General features: G+C 38.1%; 1 protein-coding gene across 3 annotated transcripts in view; it reads left to right on the top strand.

Moving 5' to 3' along the window:
- Nucleotides 1–26332, top strand: part of LOC139695056 (zwei Ig domain protein zig-8-like) — a 614690-nt gene that overhangs the window by 477949 nt on the left and 110409 nt on the right. For all 3 annotated transcript variants that reach the window (XM_071593662.1, XM_071593663.1, XM_071593661.1), the window contains 2 exons: nucleotides 10413–10690; nucleotides 17436–17649. In XM_071593662.1, coding sequence (XP_071449763.1) covers nucleotides 10413–10690; nucleotides 17436–17649 — 492 coding nt within the window. The remainder of the gene's footprint in view (nucleotides 1–10412; nucleotides 10691–17435; nucleotides 17650–26332) is intronic.

Raw genomic sequence — 26332 nt, 5'->3', positions numbered from 1 at the left:
CTTCTCTGCCTCCAAGATATTATTGCGAAAAAGCTAAAATCCAGATTTTCTATCATAATTTTTTCTATGCCTGCCGTTAGACTCATAACAGATAAGAGAATCACCGATTTATTTGCACAAATATTTGGATTCTGCCAAAGAATATTTTTCGAAAAAAATTTCGAAAATACATTGAAGTGAAGTCAAATTCCTTGCCAAAGGAACTGTACTAAGATAGGATGGAACGGCTTTTATGAATTTTATAAAATAGCTTCCACTTTAATCCATTTAAAATCCAAGTTCGTCGTATTTTCTCCCCTGTTCGTTCAAATTGCTGCAGTTAATTGATTCCTTCTGAATAGACCAACCATGACGAAATCCCGTGGGGACTTCGGAAAACTTTATTATCTTAAAATGTCTTCGTATTTAATGCAAAACTTGTCGGCAATTCACGACAATTTTGATGACAGACATATCGGGATGGTAAAAGCATGATGAACCGCATAGTTATATTTTTCTTTTATGGAGCTAGATGGAAGAGACAATTTGTATATCGGTCCCGCCGGGTCGGAATTTATAGCTCCCTTTTAAGATTTCCCTCCCTTCCGTCTTGAAGGTGAATTCTGTAAAGTGAATAATATACAGTCGCTTCTGTAGATTCCGTTTCTCTTTTCCCTAACCCAGTAGCTGTTTTCTTACCCCTTATTTCTCCAGCATATCTACCATTCTTTCCATTCACTGTGGGATCCAGTGGCTCCATTCCCTCTCTCTTTCCTGACTTCTATCCTTCGCTTTAGCCCTAGCTACACCCTCCCTCGATGCAAAATTGTTCTCTGTCGCTTCATTTCCTTAAGAGTTGATTAAAGATTCGCAGGGCAAGGAGAGATTACAACTAAAGCTGAAATTCAGTACGTTATTTAAACTGCAAGTATTAGAGGGGAAACGTCTCACTTTGTTTCGGCTTTCAATCTGAAATCGATTTTCAAATAAATGTTGTGTTCATTAACTTTGGGGCTTGGTTGATGAGACAAGAAGATATTCTCACATTTAACCCTTTAAGATGTGGGCTTATAGATGAGAAGAAAAAATTAAATGGATGGCAAAGATGGTAAAGGGTACGTGTGATAAGAGAGGAAAGAAAGTCGCAGGGAGTTATTCGAAATGCGTTTGGTGGAGACTGGAAAAATGAGTGCAGGTCAAATTGTAATTACAAGTGAACTGTGAAATGTAGAGAAGAATACCGACTATGATAAAGAGGGGCAAATGTAATAGATAATAGAGGTCGAATGAGTAAAATATTTGATATATTAGACGAAATGAAAGGGACTTGAAGCTATTTGAAGGTAAAATAAATGAATTATTGTAGTATGCATTTTACAATAAATCAAAAATCCTTTTAATCATAATGGCATATGCTTAAAAAATTTCATATTATTTTCAACTTTAGCTTCATTTTAACCTAGGATGTTCGCTATTAAATGTCACTTCAATTCGGATTATTTGAAGTGTAGCAGACCTTAGTCCCTGGGTCCATCAAAAAATTACCTTCATTGGCAGGCTAACTTTAATTTAATTTAAATACCCCATCGGTCAAGCTAAGATTGTTGATTTGTTCGAAATGGCTCCAGTTTTACAAATGAATTTCTCAGTTAGTAGTCTTTTAGCCCATTTCAATATTTTCTCCAATTTAATTTTAAATCAAATCAGTCCAGCCGTTTTATCCATATCAAATTAGCTATGCTATGAAAAAAAATTGTATCTTTTGGTCCCAATAATTGGTCGTACCTTCTTTTAGTCCCGAATTCCCATGTAATTTTTAGGGCATAATCCTGAGGGGAAAGTTATCGGTGCAGGTTATAAGTGCGTGCTTTCTTTTTTTATGAGTTTCCTATACGAGTATCGCTTATAAGGCTTTGGTCACGTTTTGCTTATTGTAAAACTCCAAATTGAGTGAACTGAGGCACTACTGAGACTGCTTATTCTAAAAGGGTGCAGTGGTTCCGGTTTTAAATTGGATCCACCGTTTATATTGAATTTAATAACAAGTTCCACAGGTCGTCGATATTTTATTGAAATAATCTTTATCTTTAAATTTAGAGGAGTAGGAGAAGGCCCTTTATTAACAAAAGTTGTGCATTCCTGCTTGAAAATTCATCATGTTTTTATTTTTATTTTTCCACTGCATTGAATAATTAGATACATTTAAATAACCATTAATTAATTGAGACCGGTTGAAAGCAATACGTTTTTACCCGACCTCTCTCTTTTGACAGTAACGCGGAGTGTAAAATGAGACATTTCTATAGGGGAAAAAGTAACTCGAAACGATGCAACAAAATAGAAACAGTGAACAATTTCCGCGTTTTTCTATTTATTTTCTCATCTTTGACCTCCACCCACTCCAAAATTCCCTCTATCATTTTCTCGTTCCCTTAAATTTCCTCCTCCATTTAAACCCACCGCCCCAATCCTCCCCCAACCCCCACACCCAAACAACGGCGTTCTGTTTGCTCCCGCCCAGCCCTATCTCTGTTTCTCCCTTATTTCCATCCTCTCCCGGTGCGCGCGCGGAGGCAATTGGGCGAAAATCCTTGCCACCCCGCCCCTTCCTTCCCTAACCTCCCCTCCCCCGGCCTCTCTTCGTAGCCCCTCCCAGACGTTCCTTTGTTCTGCAGTTATCTCGCCGAATCGCCGCCAGGGGTGGAGGGAGGGAGAGGAAAACTTCCTCCTACCTCCATAGCTCCCCCTCCCGTCTGTCTCTCTCTCTCTCCATCTCCTCTTCGTTTTGGAACGGACGAATGCCAATGTGCCCTTCGAGGAAGAGCGAAGCGGAAAAAAGAGGGTTGCGAGGGTGGAGCGAAGAGAGAGGGAAGAACGGCGGGATAGGTAGGGAGAGAGGGATGTTTTTTTGCGAAAGAAAGGAGATCTAGATAAGGGAGTCGGGAGATTGCGTCTTTCCCTCCACCCACTCTTGGGGAAGCGTAAATCTGGGAGTGGGATGGGGTTGTTTTGGGAGGGGAGATGGTGGATGCGAGAGGGTCGCATGGATCTGAGAAAGAAAGGGTTGAATAAAAGGGGTGAGAATGAGGTGGTGGGAGGATTGGAAGGCGTTTTTAGTCGTGGGGTGGATGGGGGATCAGTCCGAATGCCGAAGCAGCGGGGCAGCCTTTTGATTTTCCGCGAGATGGGACGAGGGTTAGGGAGGTGGAGTTATTTTTGGGCGTAGAAGGGGGAAGTGGCCCGGGGGAAGGACATCCGGGAAGGGTTCTTAGGGGGAGGGTGTTTGGAGATGGTTGAGTGGTGATGAGGCGGCGTAGGTTTGAAAAAGAAAGGGCATCTGAGCGTATCCCTCGAAAGGATCACTGAGTGTCTAACGAAGGAAACGACAGACGGAGACGCGAGGGTGACGGAAATCGGAATCGGAGATTTCCCGGATGCGGATGGATTTTCTAATCCCCTCGGAGGAATTCTACTTTCCGAGGGATCTTTTTTTCGGTGGGGAATATTGCGCTTCAAATTCTCCTCGAAACACTTTTGTGACGCTTTGATTCTTTTTGAGGAAATTTTCTTTTATTTCCACTCCTAGTAAACCGTGCCTTTCAAACAAACAGTCCCCTACCTAACCAGAGAGTTAAATAAGCAACCCTTACATTCGCAATGAAAAGTAAAACAACTTAATGGCCTTGTCTGAAACTAATCGGATGCAGTTTAACTGGATGGTGCGGTCTTTACAAATCAAAACATCGCAGATAAATGAAACCGTAGCTGCAATTAACAACTATTATTTTACCACGGCATCCACTTTTACTCATTCCATTACTTTTTAGTGACTTCTTTATTTGGTTGGGATAGAAAATAATCGTCGTAATGCAAATTATGTGGATATTTGAAAAAGTGCCCTTCTCACTGTGGTATAGTTCCACTAAGTTGTGCCAAAACCAATTATTTTTGCGATGGAACCTGAAAAATCGCTTCCTCAATGGCGAAATGTCACAGGGACTCAGAACCACCATAGTAATCCACAAGTGTAAGGTTTTTCCTATTATTTATTAAGAAGGTAAAATACAAACATCTTTAGGAAAACTGATGGATTTATAATTAGACTGTTTTCCCTTTTGGCAGTGATGTCTCAAAATGGGAACCATTCTTTTCCCAAGCCGTGTTTAATTAATGTGGAATTTTTTAAACTTTAATTAAACTTACTAATGCCTACTATAAACATTACATAAATATGCACTCAAATACAAAATAACTGGGTGGTTTCAATCAGATTAAATAGTCCAGTTCAATCCCATGTTTAACTTATTTAAATATATTATATGTATACTATGCATTTTAATATCAATAGCTATATTTTGTCGGAGGGAAGTACTTACGGCAACATAGTTGGCACTGTTGTTAAGCCTTCATCTTAGGCACCAAATAATTCAATCTCTATCAAAGCTTATTTTCTTATTAGCTTAGAGACAATTAATTGGTCAGAGCAAAGTTATTTAAATTGTAAAGTTTTTTCTGAAGCCCTGGTATTTTATTTACTTGAAGTAATCTATGTTAACTTGGACCTGGTTTACCTTTGCATACAGAAAATCGCTCCGAAATATTTCTTGAACATTATTTTACTTTTTGGTGTGCTCTAAAATAATGAAGTGATTTTAGAGGTTAATGACTAAAAGGCTACATTGATAAATTACCTTTAAATAATGACGACATTAAGCATTGTTCTATCGTGGTGATCTTTTTATCTGGAATCATTCTGAAACAAAGATACACGCGCAATCTATTTGCAAATTTCAAGCATAAAAATGTCTACTTCTCCCCCCTTTATGTGAGGCCTTACCAGAGCGAAAGACGGTATTTTGTTTTAACCACACTTTGGCGGCTCAGAGCTTAACGATCGTATTGGGATTACTATTCCAGACCTCCCAACGATTCGAGATCTCCGGGAGCGCAAAGTAACAATCCAGCCCAAGAAACTACCGCGCCGGAATTCCCACGTAATACACCAAACTGATGCAGGGACGCATTATTTGAAATTTTTGTGAGGATCAGCATACTGCGGGTCTGAATGCTAGCAGAGGGCCGAAGAATGATGTGTTGAATGCCCCGAGAAGCCCATCTCGCTCCCCGGGAAATAAAAAATAAACAAAGCTCGCAGCACTGAAACGCTTCCCACGAGGAATGGGCAGTATGAGCCATAAGTATTGAGCGTTACGGAAGTTTCCTTGCTTGCAGTAGAATGATGTCTTTTTTAAAAGGATTCATGGCCTATGAAGTCTTAGAAACGCGAAATTCACATAAAGATATTGGTATTATATAAGGTAATCTACGGGTTAAGGTAGATTTTTGGATGGACACAGCTATTAAATAAATATTTTGTGATTCCTAACAAAATATAAAATCCAGTATCCTACTCTACATGAGACCCTCTTAAACTCCGAGTACTTTTTTCCTCCCTTCATCCCGTCCAACATCCCCATCCCGTTCCTTCCCTTTCCTCGTTTGCCTAACATTCTGCCCTCAATTACAGTCTTCAACATCCCACTGCCGGTCAATACCCCCATCATCCACTTTTCCTGCCTCCATAGGATTGCTCCCAACAAACCCCTTCCTTCGCCCACCATACCAAGTACTTCCTCATTTGTTTTCTTCTCGGTTCATTTCACCTTCTCCATTCTTCTCCACACCCACATTTCAAAATCATCCAGTCTACGTCTATCCTCCTGTTTCAATGACCATGTTTCCACACCGTACATAGCTACGCTCCATATCAAAGTTTTTACGAGTCTTTTCTTAACATCCTTACTCAAAGTCCCTGTCATCAACTCCCTCCTCCTTGTGAAAGCCTCTTTGCCTAGCGCAATTCTTCTCCTAACGCCCCTTCTACTTTGACCGTGTTGGTCCAAAACACTTCCGAGATACGTGAACTGTTCTACCTGCTCTAGTTTTTGCCCTCCTATTTTAATGTTAAGCTTAGCCTTTTTCTTTCTAGAAAATCGCATAACCTTTGTTTTATTAATATTGATTCTCATCCCATACCTGTCGCACTGAATTTCCAATTCGCTCAACGATGCCTGCAACCCTTTGGCTGACTGACAAACTGAAGCTTGGTCATCAGCAAACCTAACTGATTTTACGAATTCCCCACCCACTATCATTCCTACCTCCAGTTCTTCCCATGCCTCTTTAATCATTTCCTCTGCATACAAGATATTGGTATACACACATATATATATATATATATATATATATATATATATATATATATATATATATATATATATATATATGATACTCCACCTTAAAATAAATTCTCCAATTCCGCATGCTCATAATATACATAGACACGCACACATACACTCGCGGGGAGAGAGTGCTGCTATGATGACTTCAAGGAAGATAGAAGAAGGAAGAAAATAGATCTTGCACGTGGGTAGGGAAACGTATAAAAATATGCTTCTTTATCTCACTTTGCTTATCGCTGACCAGGTTCTCCTCGTCTTCCTCACCCTTTGCCATTTCAGTAGCGTTACCTTCCCGCCGTTTCGGAAAAAGAGGAGGGAATGACCTCTCAATGATTTGAAATTGACCGCAGAAGGGTCAGTCGCCTCGCTCTGAAAATGAAAATGTGTCTACAATGCTTAGGGACTTCATGGTACCTCAACTATTTTCATTCATCTTCCATGCGTGAATAGACTCCCTGGTTTTATGGTACATTAAAAAGGTTTACATTTCGGGTAAAACGTTTTGAGAAGTTAGGAAAAAGTCCGCAGCTACACCGAAAACGTTTTAAGCGTAAATACCCCACGTACATAAGTATTTCCCTGAAATATAATTTTAGGAATTATTTCCGACAAAGTGTTCAGATCCGAGATACATGGGCATTTATAGTATAGTTATGTACAAAAGTTGTGAAAACCCACATTTACCAAAACTTTTAAATGAAAAGGGAGCATAATAATTTGGAAAAGTAATAACAAGCTTTTTCATAATGTATGTGTTTATAGGTAGTTATTAATTGCTGGAAAAATATAATGATAATTAATTTGAAATGTTTAATACATCTTTTTTAATGCTCGTAATTTCCGTTTTTCAGTTCCTTACTTGCTTTTCAACAAAACATTAATACTTGAACCGTCAAAAATAGTTTAATTTTCTAAATTGATTGTAATGTGCACTCCTTTTTATATTTTCTTTAAATATGATCGACTTTTAGACTCTAATGCTGACCTTGGCATGGATATCATTTTAGCCTATTAATTTGATTGTGTTATATTTTTGGTAAAGAGTATTGATTTAATAAACAGTTGTAAATTATGTTGCTGAGTATGGAATTTCAGATAAATTGTAAACAGGATATAACCCTCTTAGCAATGAGTTGAATCCAAAGAATTCCGTTCATTTTTCCGTGTTTTAATCAATATTTAATACGAATGTTTGACAGGTTATTTTTTGACAGGCAAATTTTTACTTTTTAAAATATGTGTTACGTTTTAGTTTGGCTCCTTTAATATATGTGATAGTTTACACGTAGTTGTAGGAGTAAAATGACTATGGTAAATAATTAAATAATTTCTCATTGAGCTCAATATATTTCATCTCTTAGTTTAAACATAATTCATCAAGAAGATGTTAACCAAATTATGAATTAATTAAAACGGCCAATTTATATGAAACCATTTAAAAATGGCACAATATAAATTTGCGTAATGTTAAAAATGTATACTTTGCCTTTTTTAAGATGAAAATTATACGACGGAGTGATTTTGATATAATTATTTTCCTCACTATAATCAAAACACATTGTCATCTGAAAAGCATACGAAGAATGAATAAAAGATGAAAAAAACGCTCCCATCTGTTTGGACAACATACTGGCTAAGAAATAATAAAGCAGAATTTATATCACATTAAATAGAAATTTATTTTAAATTTTATGTGTTCTAAAAAATGATTTACTGAGGATAACCTTTATTGGCTATCCTATACTGTACACCCGACCTAATAATAAAGACCCTTACCATTCTGGAATTTTATGGATTTTTGCAAAGTTATCTTGGCCCAGATTAGGGGAGGATTCATGTATTAGATAATACTAGAATAAATAATGCAATAAAATACATTTAAATATTCAGTGTTTAGTTCATTGATGAAGTCATGTAGTTTTCTACATTGGCAAACATCACTTATACGAAAAGGAGATATTTGTTGGTAATATTTATCAATTCAAAATATTTTCCAGACTTTTACTCTTTCGTAATAATGCTTCTTGAGGAATTTATGGAAAAATATTGCATACTTTGTTTCAATTCGACGCTTATACGAGTTGTTAATACCAGCTAGTTGGATGGAGTGGTGCTCAGTAACTTCTGTTTTATGGAGGATTAAAATTTACCAATGATCAAACAGTAATTTTACATTTAATAAAATGGTAATCAAAATTTTGTCCTACAAATTTTGATGCTTCTTGAATTGAAATTGAATTGTCATCCACCAAAACTTGGTTAAGAATACGCTGATGCGTTGCAAAAAACAAACCCCTGGGCAATATAATGCTAAATAAATTGGTAAATTATTGCTCAGAAAGTTTTAAAAATTCGTGTTGCAAAACGAATTCAAAAATAAGTAGTCAAAATTTGAGACGTCGCATCCAATATTTCTGATATGGCCATATCTTATTTTTAATTCTTATTAATGTTATCTTTCGATTAATAATCAAAATGTAGGCTTCATATTAGATTACATATTAGACTCCAACCACCAGTAATGTAGGCATATACATAATTAAGGGAGTTTTAGTGATTCTATTCCTATATATTCCGTTTTAAATATCCTAGTATTTTTTATTTTGGCTGTATCCCACTTTCTGTAGTACGGTTAAAAGCGCGACTCAATAGCTTAAATGCTCGATTACTGATAAATTTTACCTTTTTCAAATTAAGTCTGTAAAAAACTTGAATACTAGTATTCTACGGCCTACCTCTGCTTGGGTGGAAATCCTCTCTCCCTTACGTATGCTATTCAAAGCTATTATTGAGAAAAGGAAAATTTTATGGGAAGGTTTTTGGGATGTAGTTTGAATGATATTAATGTCGATTTTGCATGCCATGTGTTCTCCTACATTTACGCATTAATGGAATTATATGGTGCACTGAATCCGAGAGAGCTGGAGTACGTAGTTAGAAGCGTAGTGTGACACAGATGCGGAGCCCTACCCCAAGAGAGATCAAGTAAATCCCTTCATTATTTACGCTAAAAAGTCTTTAAATATAACATTAATATTGTCAAACTTTTAACCTCTTTCACTCTTTCTCTTTTTTTCTCTCACTCTCAATTATTGCTTATACGTAATTATGCATGTTAAACTTAGTCATTACCAGTTCTATAACCAATGTCTTGCATCTCTGTTGGACAATTTCACTTCAGGAATAAGTCATTCTTCTGTATTGTGTTCTATAAATGTCAACAGTAGAGTTAGGTGCGTATTATTTTCCATGGTACGAAATGTACCTTTTAAATATACATTATTCACCTCTAATGCAAATTTCCACATGAACATGAATAACTGTGAAAATAATACATACTAATGATGTTTATTATTGTCCCGTAGCAGAGCCATCTTAAAACAAATTCATAATTTGTGATGTTTAAATTCATCGTTGCAGCGAAACGAGATTATATATATATATATATATATATATATATATATATATATATATATATATATATATATATATATATATATATATATATATATATATAAATGGGTCGCGGTAGTCCAAGGGGGTAGAGCGTTGGACTACTGACCGGGGGGTCCTGGGTACGATTCCTGGGCAAGTCTCTGGGTACCTGCAGCTCCTTCCAAGCTACCTTCAGGGCTCTTTCTACCTTCAGGGTTCACGTTTGCTGTCAAGATTTTTTAATGGTATCTCTATTCTTACTTGGGGTGTTTTGTGGAGAGCACTTTAAGTGAAGCTCTCCGTCCGCAGGTTTAGACGTAAAAAATTCTATGATCCCTTGGTATCTTTCTTTAAGAGTAATAAACGCCAGGTATCTTTTTAACCCTTCCCCAAATCATAGAAATCCGACCACTACCGGTATACCCTCCTATTCCTTATGGAAGAAATGACGTCCACTGTCGGTCGCCTACTCTCCCATCACTGCCATTGGCGGACTGTACTCGATCAATTTTGTAACGGTTGTCACTGATCCAATACTTAGTTTAAATTAATTAAATATATGTGACATATTTATTATACGTTCATCCAACAGAATAACATTAAAGTAATTTTTTCTTAATAAATTACGTCAATACAAAAATAAGATCACACTTTATTGAAGAGTTCTGATACAATTTCTTGTTTGAATAATTGTATTATTATGCGAGGATTACTAAATATACATGGATCCCTTCAACCTTCCCTTCTCTGTTGCAGCCCTGAAGACTAGCGACCCCTTCGACGCCTTCCCCAAGAACTACTGGTTCGAGTTCACGTCGCCCTTCACGGAGGCGTACGAGGACGAGAGTGGCGTGGTGGGGCGAGGCCGGGGCATGGGGAGGCTGGAAGATGAGGATGAAGAAGTGGTGGAGGAGAGCACCACCCCGGAGCCTCTACCCTTCTTCGAGGACTTCGCCAACGCCACCAATATCACCACGCAGCTTGGGAACACCGTGTTTCTACATTGCAAAGTCAATGACCTTAGGGACAAGACGGTGAGTGCCTTGAATTCAACCCCTTTTGCTTGTGCTGTGATAATCTGTCATTTGTCGTCCATAAATTATCTGAGCCAACTTGGACTTCCTTCAACCCTCTTTCTCAAACTATATATTACTATTAAGAGCAATTGAAAACGGTAATTCTTTTTTTAAAAAATTATAAACTTATTCAAGCCTGAAGAAAACGTAAATCAATTCGATTACTGACAAATTATTTTGCTGAAAAGTCGCTAGAATTTTAAATATCATTAAATAATTAATTCTAATTTTTAATTATAAATCTATTGAAATAAAACATACATTTCAGAGCTCGTTGATAGCATTATAATTATTAATAATTCTGAAGGAGACAATTTAATTGGTGAGTATTTGTACAAAGGGATGTAAATATGATTCTAATAATAATCGTAATAATAAAATTACCCCTTATTCTATGACGTTGACTACGTCTCGCTGTGTAGATGATATGAGGCAACTTACGGTCTGACTGCTAGTGGCAAATCTTTATATCCTGAATGCCGTAAACGTTATCCTGGTATAGTTTGAAAGCTCCATTCAACGAGGCCCACTCACTGATTTTAAAAAAATTGTTATGCCGTGAACTAAACATTTAGTAAACAGATTTATTGTGAGCACCTTTGCTAATATTGTATGTGGACTACCGTGGATACAAAATAGCTATATATGTAATTGTTCAAAAGCTCTTTTAAAAATACATATTTTCAAATACAATATGAAGACAGCGGAGTTAAGTTAGTAGAATATTTTAAGAACATTTTCTTGGGAGCCAATGATTAAGTTTTATACCTTTCGAGAACAAAATATGATGAATGCACTCATTAGTATATTGTTTACATCACATACTTTCCGTTCTTCCTTTGCTCCTCTCCATTATTGTAACGTCGTGGATAAGATAACTATTCGCGGTGAATGCGACATCCGGTTCGAGCATCAAATGAAATATCAAAGGTTTAATACTCTGACAAATATTCTTACGAAAAAAAAGTTCTAGATGAATAGATAGTTTTCCTTTCATCCCATATATTGTATCGAACGCATGCTTCTGAACCATGCTTGACTATAAGTGATCGGGGTGAATTCGTTTAGGGTGATATTTCGCAATAATAAAAGGTAGTTGTAATTTTACGCTTACTCTTTTCTTTTTTGATTTTTAAAAACTTGAATTGAAAATTGCAACTGATTATAACACAAACTCGACAATCTTACCTTATTTCAACACTCAGATCCACCATTTGTAGACCTATTCGGTAAATCGACCGCCCAATTAAATGTGAGCCAGCCATATATTTTGCTGGTAATATTTACACATCAGAATTATAATTTATCGAGAGATTAGATGGCTTGACTATTGGCTGAAAGACCCGGGTTATATTTTCAGTCATTCCTCTAACCATCCTCGGCTTCATCCAAGTTGTATGCGATTTCGGGTACTCGGTCTTCCTGGTAAATCACTGGCGGCAAAGGGAAAGAAAATAGCCCCCGTATCCTGTTGGGTAAATTTCACACCGTTCAGGACGTGTTAACGGAGCTTTATAGTCACCTAAGAAACAAAGTTTTGAATTAATTCCTGTGGTTTTTTTACATGTAGAATTGCAGAAGGTTTATATTGCTATAACAGGCTGCCGTTAAAAAAAACACTGTAGAAATCAACTCGAAGGTTAGTGTGACAGAAACAGAGTTCACCTCGGTCTTTGCCCTGATGCGTGAGTAATTCACGCAGAGGGCAGTTCATTTCACTGCGCAGCCAGTGCATCTACCAGTTATATTAAATAACCGAATAATCGTTACGCACCATCCACCTGTACCTGGTCAGTAGCCGAACGCTATACACACTACGCTAACATTTAATAAAAATGTACAACTTGCAAAATGAATTTAAATGCCAAAACATTTTGTAGTTTTTATCTCCCGAATATAATATTAAATTATTCTGGGCGTAAAATGTGTGGAGCTTTTAATTCATTTTCTCTTCGGCTTTCGTTTACATTAGATTTTTATTCCAAATATTTAACCTGTTTTTTTTTTAATTGCACAACCTTCAAATTAAATACGAAAATGTGGTGAGAGGTAGAGCGTACCTACGAGTTTCGTACATCTACAGAAGCCCTACCATCTGGGGAATTGGGATGAAGAGCGAAGCTCCCCGAAGTTGGTAACATAATTTAAAAAAAGGCGAGTTCCCAAATTTTGATAGAAAATCCAACTCATGATTTAAAAAAATCTCGTTAGTTCATCCCAAATAATGTCGATTGCAGAATATATTTTAAGAAAAATTATGTTTCTTATGGGTCACCCTGTCTATTATGGGCCTAAATTTGTTCATCTACATCTGCATCTACTTAATACCCCGCAAGCCGCCGCAAGGGCGTGTGGCGGGGGGTTTTAGGACACCACCCGTAATTTAGAAAGGAAAAAAACTGCATGCAAGAACCGCAAATTCATACATTCACAAAAAACATGACATACACTCATGCAAGATCACCTACACCCCATACACATGCAAACACTCAAACTACATCTTGCATACGCAGGCACCTGAAAGTATACCTAACAGCTTTGCAGTGTTTAACTTTGCTCCGACTTGTAAATACAAGGTTTTCAATATTTCTAAAGTGACTTAGGTTTCTTACTATTATGATTCCTGATTGTTCAGGGAAAGAATGAGTATGTGTATACTTATATTTGTTGTTAAACGAATCCACTTCTCATTACTGTTCGTGTAACCGCTAGGAACTTATATATAATCCCGATTACTATGCCGGGGGCTCTTAAATGATAATTTATTAATGCATACGAATAAATTTTGAAAATGAACGTCTCGACACTAAATTCTATTTCAAAGTTGGAGTGGATCTGTTGCGGTTTTCATGCGATTTACATTATAATTGTGAGTAAATTTTGACGATGGGTAAAATCGAAGAAGGAACCATTTGGTCTGAATTTTGCTCAAATAAACACCTCTATCCATCTAAATGTTGACTATGAGTTTGATGTCGCTTGGTGTAAAGGATGGCAACCCCTGAAACGAAACTAAATTATACATTATGGTTGACCCTCGAAAAAGGGATATGAGCGCAAAAAGGGAAATGACTGTCCAAGCTATGGAATCCCCGATTGGCACCCCTCCACTCCACAGCTGTTGCCTGCCGAGCAATGGGTCGCTCTTAAGCCTCGGGGTGAATCACACGACCCAACGATTAACGGTTGCCGTCCGAATCCCGAAGGGATGTCGCGCGTTTCGCCCAGGGCTTGCGTAATGTCCTGTTGCGGCTGACCACTCCACGGTTCAACTGCCAATGGAAGAGGATGAGCAAACATCAGCACCAACAGCACGTGAACTCGCATGGACCAAAATATACGCCCCAAATGTGAGCCCCAGACAAATTTCGAGCTTGTACCCTCTACCGTCGCGACATATTGACACTCACAGTTCTATTGCCATATTGTCTTCTAGTTGGTGACCATATTTTGGTCAACTCTTGATGAAACCGACGGACCGCGAATTCGTACATGAAGAATCTTACTTCATCCCGAATTTCTCCATTTTTTAAAGCTGTGGAATGAAGATATTTTTTTTCTTTCTAACCTGGAGGAAAAAATGTACTCTCACCAACAAATTTTTGTCCAATGCGACTGAAATTTTCAAATGTAAAATTTAGATTAGTAGAAAAAATATACTTGTTTGGCAAAACTCGTAGCACTATTATTCGTACGATATGTTGTCTGATATATGAGCAAGTAGTCATTTTTTCAATGGAAATAAATCACTCCAACCTCAAACAGCAAACACTCATTTCATTTTTTCGACAATGACAATATTATTCACTGTTTATGAATTTGACCGTTGTATTAAAGCCGAAGCATTGGTGTGAGTATACCGTCCGAGACATAAGTAAATGCGTTTTCACTGAGTATTTGGAGTTGTCAGCTTGAATCTAGTGCAAACCTCACAAAGTAATGTTCCAAAGCACACAATTGTGAAATATAACCCTTTGGATCATGAATCAGCACATCCTAAGTAGTTTTCAAAGACGATTTATTTCATAGCTATGCATTTTTATTATCGTTTCTCCCGCGACATGTATATTGACAGGCTACTTGACTCATTTAATATTCCCCTGTTTAGACAATTAAATATAAAAAAACATACCTTCGTGCTCATTATATTTCTGAAATAGTGATAGCCTTTCTGTAAATAACTCATGTAACAATCTTATTTGATAGCAGTTCATGCCAGTTTCTTTCGGAACACAGCCCAAATTCCATTCAGAACTTTACCTAGATGCATCAATGTATTGAAGTTTGGGTGATTATTTTGTGTCATAAGCTTTTATTTTATATGTATCTTCTGGGTTAAAGTAAGTGTGAGTGTAAGAATTACTTCATATCCCTACCACTTCTATGCCTATATCTTCTTCAAATAGATATGCATCCAGTTTGCCATCATTTTCTCACAATGTTATTTTCATTCAAAAATTTAATGGCCGTTCGGATTATTATTCGAAAGATTCAAATTTTTCGGCCATTTCTTTTGCATGGGGAAGATTACGTTATTCTTAGTTCTTGGGAATATCTCTCAAATGTCGTATTTATTCCGATTCTTTCGCACGCTTTAGCTAGTGGATATCTATAGCTAAGTATGATTTACCGAAATATTTGTCATTTTGATTAATAATTTTTGGATCCATGGAGCTTCTTTTTCCGGTAATTCCTTCTTTGCATTGTTTAATTTAGCCTTAGAGTAGAACCATTTCTGTCATCACCATCCACCGCGTTTATTCTCCGAGCATTCTAGAAAATTTTCCTCGGTAAATGTAAGGACCCTTCAATTGTTCAATTTGTTAGTTCAGTATTGAAGTATCCCGTAACATTTCCTTTTGTTCTCCGAAATTATAGTTTACTGTTTGATTAGCCTTTTTAATTTCTTCGAGTCAGTCACGTTTATGGAGAATCTTCTTCATACATAAGCTTTAAAGTGGGTGTTTTTCATCAATTATATGTATTTTAAAGTTATACTTCAAAATGATTGCTAAAGCAAATTAAATTTTCCTCACTCACGTAGAACGGAATAAAGAAAATCATCATCTTCAACTTAATTATGTCTAGTCAAAGTTATGCTCTGGATATTTTTCTTTCTATCTTAATATACTTTCCCCACTTCAAAATAGTTTACCATTTATAACATATCATTCCATGGTATTTTGATTTTCTTCCTTTGAATTTTTTATGATTTTGGTAATATAACAGTAGTAAATTTTAATTTCTAAGAATAATTCCTTTCACTATGGTATTCCAATTGAATATCGTTTTTGATTAAAAATTTCCTTTTACATACAAAACTTATCTTGTTTAGTCTCGCTTCATTATACATCATATCACGAGCAGAATTTGTTGTCATTTTACTGTTTTTATCTCTATTGTAGGGTATTAATTAGTCACTGCAAGTGAAGGAACCATAACATTAATATGGGAAAATTTATTATCAATTTCATAAACATTCGGAATACATGCGAAAGAAGATATTGTTCCTGTGAAGGGTGCCATGGCTTTTAGCTGATGGTTCCATGCTATTGCGTTGAACCACTTCACTGGATGAGTTTCGCTAATGTTTCGATTCCCATATTCACCTCAATGTGGCATGCCTCTTAAAGTCAATTAAAAATGTGCTCTTTAATTTCCCATTCGTAGTAGCATATATTTATTTACCATCTAGGAAATGTAATGAACGTTTTGCAGCTAAAATTAAACGTCATACCTTCAACTAATGTCAGCTTTTCTGGTTCACCTAAATGAACTTACGAGTATAATGCGCCGTTTTCAATTTCTGAGGTCTACCAATATCCATCTCGCGGCTTGGAATAGATATAAGGCATAATTTAAAGGAAAGAATCGGTTGAGCATAAATATGTGGGCAGTCTTTTAAATGCAACGAATATTTTGCTACACTGTGCTGTAAACGGGGTTCTTATACCTTCCGCTAGAGTGAGAAGTATTTTCAATAGTAAAAGCGACTTCGCTTAGTACGGAAGAAAGAACATCGAGGTATCAACAGCGTGGGTTCTCCACTTGCGTGGTTCAATAACCATCGGAAATTCATCGTCATTTTTGTGAGAGACATGGGGTGATAGCGCCATAATGTTTATCAGGTGTGCGTTCCTGGATGTGGGTGACTGCAGCGGGTGCAGAATCGTGTAATCGTAAACCTTAGAAGGTTAGACCACTGACCAGCCGGTTTTTGCAGTGGACAAAACTGACTATTGAAACACAAGTGTTCTCGGTAATAATTAGGCGTTGATTAAGGCGTTGCTATTGTAAAAATTCTGCAGGGAAATTACCTATGGATATAATAGAAGTTTCAACTTTTTCGTGTGAATAGTTTGTCGGAAAAAAATGAGGAAATGTGAACGCCCCTGGTGTAATAAACGTTATTTCACAGGTTAATTTGAGGAACAGTTTCAAAGTTAATTTTAATTTTTGAGAATCTTGTGAAACAATTCGACCATGGATAGATGGTCTGCTATCCCAATGGCTCCATTAGATTTTTTGTGATCTTTTTCCGCTCCAATCGCAAAAAAATACGACTATAGAGGCCAATTTTCTTTCGCGAAATTTTTTAAGCTCCAATTTCTGAGCCTCCGAATACGAAATGTCTTGGCTTGCTGATTCAAAACTATTCTCTGAACCTTAATTGGCCTATTTTTTTATTCTCTTCACCCTGCAGGTGTCATGGGTGCGGCGAAAGGGAGACAACATTCATTTGCTTACCTTTGGACTCCACACTTACAGCAGTGACTCCAGGTATTCGCTCAATTATCAGCATCCGAACGACTGGAAACTCCAAATCAAGTTCGCCAACCAAAGAGACCAAGGTCACTACGAGTGCCAGGTGTCTTCTCATCCACCTCGGATATTCTACGTCCTGCTCACAGTTGTAGGTAAGTGGAAAATAAGCTGATGGAACCGACGCAAACTGGTTTTCTTTTATTTCGTTACTTCATTACTATGTTATCCGAATCTTTCTATGAAAGAAAAGTCAAGCCTCTTCTGAGCAATTCGCTCATTTTTTTCTGCTGAATCAGTGATAAATCGGTAGTTCTCCGATGATTCGTCACTTGGAATGGCATCCTCGAGGATTTGGAGAGTTGCTGAAGAGTCCCGAAACCTGACCTTTGAGAAAATTGGATGTCCTTCTATTCGAGGGGGTGTGTCCTTTAATGTGTTTTATACGAGGGTCATCCGGAAAGTAGTACCCGTTCGTGCCGCATGAAGTGCTGACGACGCGAGTAGCCGCTGACTCGTAGGATTAATGGACCATCTTATACCAACACATAATCCTTATTTCGTATTATTATTCGATTAATATTGTGAACATAGGTAGGGTTTTCAAGTACAAATTAAAACTAATACACAATTTCATGATTTTCTCGGAAGTACTAAAATAAATATAAAAAAATTACAGAGAAAAACCTGCCGCTTTCATTCCTCAAATCAACAGAGATTTTACCCACTTCAGCTGGTTCAAAATACTTACTCTTTTTCCCTTTCTACCTCAGTTAACCAAGGTTCTCCTTTCAATTACCATCTTCTTCGAAATCCCATTAGTTCTCAGTATCTCCTCAATTCAATCCTTCGCCTTCATAGAAGTAGAGTTATGACAACTTTTATCCTTATCCTAATATTTCAAGCAGTTTATTTACTTCCCTTTCAGACTACTCTATTTTTACCACTATTCTCCACAGTCATTTCTAAAACGCTTCCAGTCTGCGTTTATCTTCACTTCCCAACGAAAGTGGTAGACTATTTGAAAAATATAATGAAAAAGCTTTCTAAAAAAATAGTGAAACAATTAATTGAGTATTGGCAATTCAACTTTTCTGTGCATTCTAACATTCGAGAAATCAATGAATGTCACTTCACCGTGTTATCCCAAAAGAAACGGCATTGTAAGGTACCCAGCGGCTAATAACACCACAAACGGTAGTCAAAGGAAACCCGTCGTTCTATTTGCAGTTTGAATACAGAGACAATCCCACGGGAGAACTCTTCCGAGACTACACGTTTTAAATGAATCGAATCGAGCGGAACTCAAACGTATTTCACAAACATCAGTGGCACTCGCGTGTGTGCATTTCCTTCCCATTGCAGAAGGCGGGCAACACCATGAAGTGTTCTCCTCGCTCCAAGGGAGTGCTCTATGTAAAAGCCGTTTCCGTTCGCCACGCTATCTGGCCATATGGTTTTAGAGGAGGATGGGGGATTCGTCATGTGATCCCCTCCCCCCCCCCCGACGCTTCCTCACACTTGAGTTGTGTGCACTTCTTGACACATCATTAAACGGCTTTTGAGATAACCTACACCGATCTGCGGTGTCAAGGGTCGTTCCCAGTTCGCCGATTACATATCTTCCGTTTTTGTGACTAGGTGGGTGGTTTGAACTGTCATAATTGGGTGTTAATCCCTGGGTTCTAAAGGAGCAAAAGAGTTCGTGTTTCCTCATTAGTCGCATACTAGTGGTGTTTTATCAGGCAATAGTCTCCCAAATCTCTTGGGCAACTTAAAACTTTGATAAAACTACTTGGAGGCTCATCGTTATGGACAAGTGAGGTTAGTCAAAGCAATTAGGTGGTTTTACGCAAATTCAAAAATTTTTAAAGGCAAACGCGAATTTTTCTGCTTGATTAAGTGTGCACATTTCCGAGTACCTCTGCCGTTTTATTCCACTCCCGAGTTTTCTGGTGTCTTACTGGGTAACATTATGAGGTGACCTTGGGATTGAGCAAACATCTATGAGGATACAAGCAAGTTTTGCAAGTTCCAATGAATGAAATGTGCTTTTTTAAATTATAAGAGATATCTTGAGAAAAAAAGTGTGTATTCTAACAATTTGAGTTGTTGAACTAAATACAGTTTTCAATTCTAGATATAAAGTATTAATTTTTGCTGTAACCTATTCAGTGTCTTTATCCAAGTTCATACCAATTGCATTTATTTCGAAGCAAGCTTAGTTATTTACCTGAAAACTAGTTTGTTTTCTGTTATTATTTTAACCTCTGAGGGATGACCATTTTATGACCATGATTTACTGGTGCAAGTTAACCGTAAGGAAGCAATGTAAATTCTGGATCATACGGGTCCTCTTTGGGATAACGGTGACCCCTTGCCTTGGTTTATGGATAATTAAATGTTTTTGATAAATGTTATGCATTAATATGATTGTTATTTCTTGAAGAACTATGGGTGGCACTTTCGAATGGTAAGTTTCATGGAGAAAATAAAGCCCTGGGTATTCTGATTTAAATCGTGAACTATTTGTTTATTTTGACAGTGATTCTTATCTATCCTTATACGCGTAATTTACTTTGCAAAACCTAATTTCATGTTTTGCTTGTTTAGTACGTAATGTATAAGTAGCACAAGTGTCAGTGATTTGACTTCAGTATTGTACCTGCAACGGCCGTTATGATTTTAAATGTTTAGCGTGTCATCGGTAACATTTAGCGTAACATGAGACGCTGAATGCCTTGGAAAACCGTATGTTAAGGGCTATGCAACGCTACAATATGTGTATGAAGAGTGTGGTTTTCTCCATAGCATAGTTATTAGATGATTAACAATGTTTAAATCGGGGAGACATCTAATTAGAAAGAAAGTTGAACCCGGAGCTCTAGTCACTGCTCTTACAGAAGTAAGCATTAGCACTTCTGCTGCCATTATGAGAGGAGACCAATGAGTAACATTAATCGGAAATTCTGAAAATTACAAGATTTGCCACCGAAACTTGGGCTAAAGTAAACTTGCAAATGAAACGTGTTTGTTCACTGTTGGTCCCTCGGTATCTTGTAAGAACTAGAAAGATATGTATTTCTCATTATAACTGCTGTCCAGATGTAGCCACATATTATTTCGTTCTTTTTTCATGGTGTAAAAAGTACGGTGGAAAGCTTTCTCTTGTCCGAAGCAAGCGAATTGAATATATTTCGATTTGCAGATGCTGTCGCTGCTCTAGTATTAGAGTCAAACTAATAAGACTTAAAAGCGAAATATGCGTTGCACATTAAATTAATAATGTATTATTGGTTTAAATTTTTACCACAGTAATTATGGGATTAAAATCTTTTATTCTAATTAATAGCCCTCGTATGAAACATTGGAGCACATGTCATCCCCTTCAGTAGACTCGGTGCGAGCGTTTCATTATGCCATTGAAACTATCCCTTTTATCAAACTTTTTCATCATAATAGCAGTATCGAGAAAAGAGAAATTCCTCTTTTTCCACCCAGGCTTTCATGCGAGAAGTTATAAAAAAAGCTGTTATATTTTTCGAAACCAATTGATGAGACTTATTTTGAAGTTATAATTATCGAAAGCTCGTCACGTCACAAATTTAATGAATTTATTCGGATTTATCACCAGCAACAATGTGTAGTGTTAGGTGAGGTCTATCAAATTGGCATCGGAATTCCATATCCTCAATTGCTACACAATGAGGTACTAATAAAATTGATTACCTTTAACAATGCATCTTTTGGCTAATTTTTAATATATTTTTCTAATAAAAACACCAACATTTTCGAGTCACAAACGTTCCAAAGCAATCTATAAGGTGATGCAAAAGTGTCATCATTCCAATTCATTCATCTGCAAAAGATTAATTTTTTCCTGGATCTCATATTTTTACCTATATTCTATGCAGATTTATATATTCGGTTGCGCGTTTTATTGAATCAGTAAACAATCTCAGTGAAAAATCACCAGACTGGAGCGCAACTTATGCAACTTTACTCATAATTTCCTCCATTCGCTCTAATTATTATCTCAGCAATGAGTCACTTCAGTGTCATGAAAGATTATACAGAAGTAGAGATTTTTGGCGCACTGCGCCAAAGATCTCTGCCTCTGTGTAATGTTTATACCTATTCTCCATCTACCAACTCATCGGCAAGGCGTATTCTTTGACTAATAGCGATCTTTCGCGGCTGGTTTCACCGCGTAAGAATGGCCTGTGCATAGGAGATTTAAACGCACACCGCACGACGTGGAATTGTTCCAAGACGAATACAAACGGTCGGACCCTGTACTCCTTCCTTTCGCACAAGTCTGCATGCATCCTTGCTCCTTTGGTGCCGACTCACATCACCAGATTTCCTTCCTCCGTGTCAATGATAGACTTGGGACTATCGGTAAACCTTCCCTTTGACCGGCCGCAGACAGTCCTGCACGACTTCTCCGACCATTATTCCATCCTAGTCCACTTCCCCCTCTCCTCTTCACGGCTCCTTCCCCTTCCTATACAGTCCTTCGACTGGCACCGCTTTTCCGACTCCTTCTCCGCCGTTCTGGCGCTGGTCGCTCCTCTCCTTTTCTCCCCACCCGAGGATCTCGACCGCCGTGCCGCGGTCATTTCGGAAGCCTTTGCTGAGGCGAAACGCAAGGTTACTTCGCTCCTTCCTCCTAAGAAAAGGGCAAGGACGCTCTCTCTTTACATCTTTGCCATGATTAAAGCACGCAATGCTGCCTGGCGGACGTGGCAAAGAGACTGTTTGCCGTGAGACAAGTCCAGTTACAACCGCTATGCAGCCGAAGTTAAGAACTCTATTGTGTTTTTTTTCATCGCAGGAATGGATGTACCACGTTAATTCCCTGTCATTCGAGAATAACTCTCTCTGGCGTACTTCTAAAATCCTTCGTTTGGATCCCAAGCGTACCAACCCCCACTCCAATACAATGATTTCCTAATCTTCCATCCAGGCCCAAAGCGGAGATTCAATCATGGCCTCTGATCACGCTTCCTCTCCTACTGACCGTAATATTCGTTAATTTCTTGCCAACATTCCCCAGTCCTTCTTCCCTTCCCTTGATTATGTCTGCGGCCGAAATTAAGGCCTTGCCTCGCTCCCAAACCATAACCAGGATTTGATAAAGTTTCAAATCGCGAGCTCAAGCTGCCACCTCTGTCCCCGCTTTTTCTCTCATTTCTTTCAGATTTAATTAACCATTGCGATCTCTGTTCCCATTTTCCTTCCCCTTGGAAGTTGGAGAAAGTTATTCTCCTCCCAAAGCCATGGAAAGTTGCCACCATCCCGGGAAATAGACGTCCGATTACTCTTCTTTCGAACGTCTCGAAAATTTTCGATCGGGTTCTGACTTTCCTTGAGTATCGCGTCCGTGACCGTAGTATTCTCCGTCCCGAACATCTTGGTTCTCGTTCTCGCGTGTCCGCGTGTCACCAGGTCCTTCGTCTGAGCGAAATGCTTCAATCTTCTCCGTACGACGGACGCGGTCTTCCTCGACGTCGCCCTTTCTTTCGACCGCGTGTGGTACAAGGGCCTCATACGTTATACAAAACACATATCCTCGATTTCCCACCTCCCCTTCTCCTTCTCGGCTTAGAAAACCTATCCGATCGTACGTTCCGCGTGTCGTTGGGTGATTTCCTCTTTTCTGTAAAGAGACCCGAGGCGGGCCTTCCGCAGGGTTCTCTTACCAGTCCTCTGTTATGCAACTTATACGTCAACGGCCTGCCATCTACACCTCACACTTCCCTTTACATATACGCTGATGACATTACCATCGCCACTACATCTCAAACACACTCCGCGAACATCAGACGACTTACCGCACACCTTGACAAACTGCACCGATGGGCAGGAACCTGGAAAATACAAATCAATCATAACAAAAGCACACATATTCATTTTCCCGCTGACGAAAACGTATACTTGACGTTCCTCTTCCCTTCCAGTAACAAATTATACCGAGAGTTTGTTAGCACCGACATCTTCGTGTTATTTTTGACATCCTGCTCTTTTTCCAGCCGCACCTAGACTTTTGCCGTCAGCAGGTATTGGTTGCAAGGAGCCGCCTTGGCTGCCTTTCCACCGTGATTTCTCCTCTGGGTCACGCCTACAGGATGCGAATTTACAGGTCGATCATTCGCCCGCAGGTTTTGTACGCTAACTCCGTGTTTGCTACACGGAAAACACTCTGGTGTCACCTTGAGATCATCCAAAATAAGGCCGTTCGGGCGCTAGTCCAAGTGAGTCGAATCACTCGAATGGCTGACGTACGAGCGGCGTATAAACTCTCGTCCGTCGCAGAGTTTATTCCCTCGCAAGTCGCGTCATTTTAATCCCACCTCGCACCGTCTGGAAATCCGCTGTTACAAACCATTTGGGACTACCATCCCAGAGAGAAACACACGCATACAAAGCCTAAAGACATTACCCGCCTTGGTCTTTCCTATGTCTTTTAAGTTTAATTTTATTCATAGCAATAAGTCGCTTCACGACCCGACGGGTCTCTTCCTCCGCGCTTTATATTATTTTGGCATCGTTTTGTCCGCTTCACGGTCTTGCTACTACTCTCTTCCCCTTGCTCGAGTGTAATTTCCTGCTGTGGGATCCTTGCTTCCGTTTTCTTTTTGTACCGTTCTATACTCAAAGTACCCCGGTGGGCAGTCTGGGCGGTTACTGAGTTTCTTATTTGTGCTTGTTTGTAAAAACCGTTCCCCGTCTGCTTTTCTTTCTTGTAAGGTTAAGATTTTATATTTTATTCCTTGTTTTAAAAGTCTCCTTCTCGCAAACCACCCTTCCCTTTCAGCCATGTTTCTTTCTTTCAACACCATGCGTTTCTTATGTACAATGAGCGGTAAAGGTGAGACTTCACTCACAAAGACGGTTCCTAATTGCCCGTTCGGGAAGTCTATCAACATTTCGGAACCTCGTATATTCTGTTCTGTAACATAAAAGGACTCGTACTTGGATTGCCATTGATATATCTCATGAAAAAATTAATCATAATAGCTGAATCAATTGATCGCCTCTGAAAAAGCAAGAAACACTAGGTGTAAAGTTAAATACTATTTTTTCCACCAATTTTTTGCCAATTTCAATTAAAACATTGCAAGAGCGAGTCATTGTTATGAGAGCTGAATCAATCACGTGCATCTAATTGAGCTGACCCACACACACATATATATATATATATATATATATATATATATATATATATATATATATATATATATATATATATATATATATATTCCATTCAAAATGCATATTTGAAATAAATGGAGCTAGCTAAAAATAATGTTCACATTTTTGCTCACAGCCCTCAATCTCCCTCATAAAAACGTTAAGTGCAGAAATCCTTGTGCATGTTTTTTACATATTTTTCTCACATTCCTTAAACTATCTGGAGTAGATATTAATTGGTTAAATAACACCATACTTTCGTTGAAAATTAAACATGTAGCTCTGTACGTCGAATAATAGCTTCGTTTTGCAGACTCACTTAAAATCACGGCTGGTACGCCAAACGCTTTAAAAGTAAAGCATCCTTTCACGACTGGATACATCTACTGTCTAATTCTGCGTACGCTGGCTGTAAAGATAGTGTAGGCATGGATAGAAAATCAATGAAGGCCCTTCGCAATGAAGCACAAACCTATATCCGCGCACGTAGCAAATTCTCCCTGCCTAATATACCCCAGCTACTGATTCAAAGTTCTGTAACTACCTAAGATTACCTTTCACGAAAACATAGAGAGATAAACATTTGGTGTGGTTTGGGTTTACACGAGTAATGGTTCTAATGAGTCGTATTCCCGCGTACACATTATCCGCTGCTTGGTTTGAGGCAATTAATGCCAATGGACAGCCCCGATCCATACTCTCAGTGTTGAATAGAAGGATGGAGAACTTAAAGACCTGCAGTGAGTTTACCCATTGAGAAACATGCAAATAGTTTCTGATCTAACGATGTTATTTTGACCGCATCAAATTACCATATGCGTCACTCTAAGGATTGATGACGTCCTTTATAACATTTTTGTACACTTTTAATCGGATTATCTAAAAATTTTGAAGTCTTTCCAGCCATAATTACACACCAAAATTATGGAAAATAGATGTAAAAGATATACGCTGTGAAATTTTTCTGAGAGTTCAGAATCTCATATCTCACCTTGTAAATTACCTTCGACCGTTCATTAACTTGAAATACCAGGTATGGTTATTGTTACAAGGTACCTTGTAACATTTGAATTAACTATGAGACTCTCGGGCAGTGTTGTTATAGGCCAGAGAGATCCCGATTATTACCATGACATACTTAATTTTATGGGTTTCAGCACATCTGAACCTGGTAAGCATTGACGGACTTGACAGAGCCATTCCTGCTAAATGTATGGTATTAATAGGTTTAGGTGAAAACTAACGCGAGGATCAAAATTAGTACCGTTGATACAATTGGATATATTAAAATAATTATCCTAATTTGCAAGTTAAGTGCCCAAATGCTCCCGTCGGAGAGAGGAAATCAATTTGAGAACTCCAAACTTAGTTAATCATGAAACGTTAGACCACTTATAGCACCTGTCATTTCCCTCAGTAAAGCGTGCATTGGTGCTTCCTTTTACAATATTGCCTCGAAATTGGGTATAAAAACATTTTATTTTTAATCACATTATGACTCTTGCATTGAAAAGAGTGAAGGGTGAGATAAGCAGCAGCTGTAAGGTGAAGTTCTATAGCCTGATTACTATCCGCTTCATTGAACTCTAAAAGCGTGCAAAATATAAGATTTATCAATTTGATTTTATTATCGATGAACAA

Source organism: Hetaerina americana, unplaced genomic scaffold, assembly GCF_022747635.1.
Source record: "Hetaerina americana unplaced genomic scaffold, ioHetAmer1.1.p SCAF_6, whole genome shotgun sequence".
Classification (NCBI taxonomy): Eukaryota; Metazoa; Arthropoda; class Insecta; order Odonata; family Calopterygidae; genus Hetaerina; species Hetaerina americana.
This window is presented reverse-complemented; position numbering and strand designations above follow the sequence as displayed.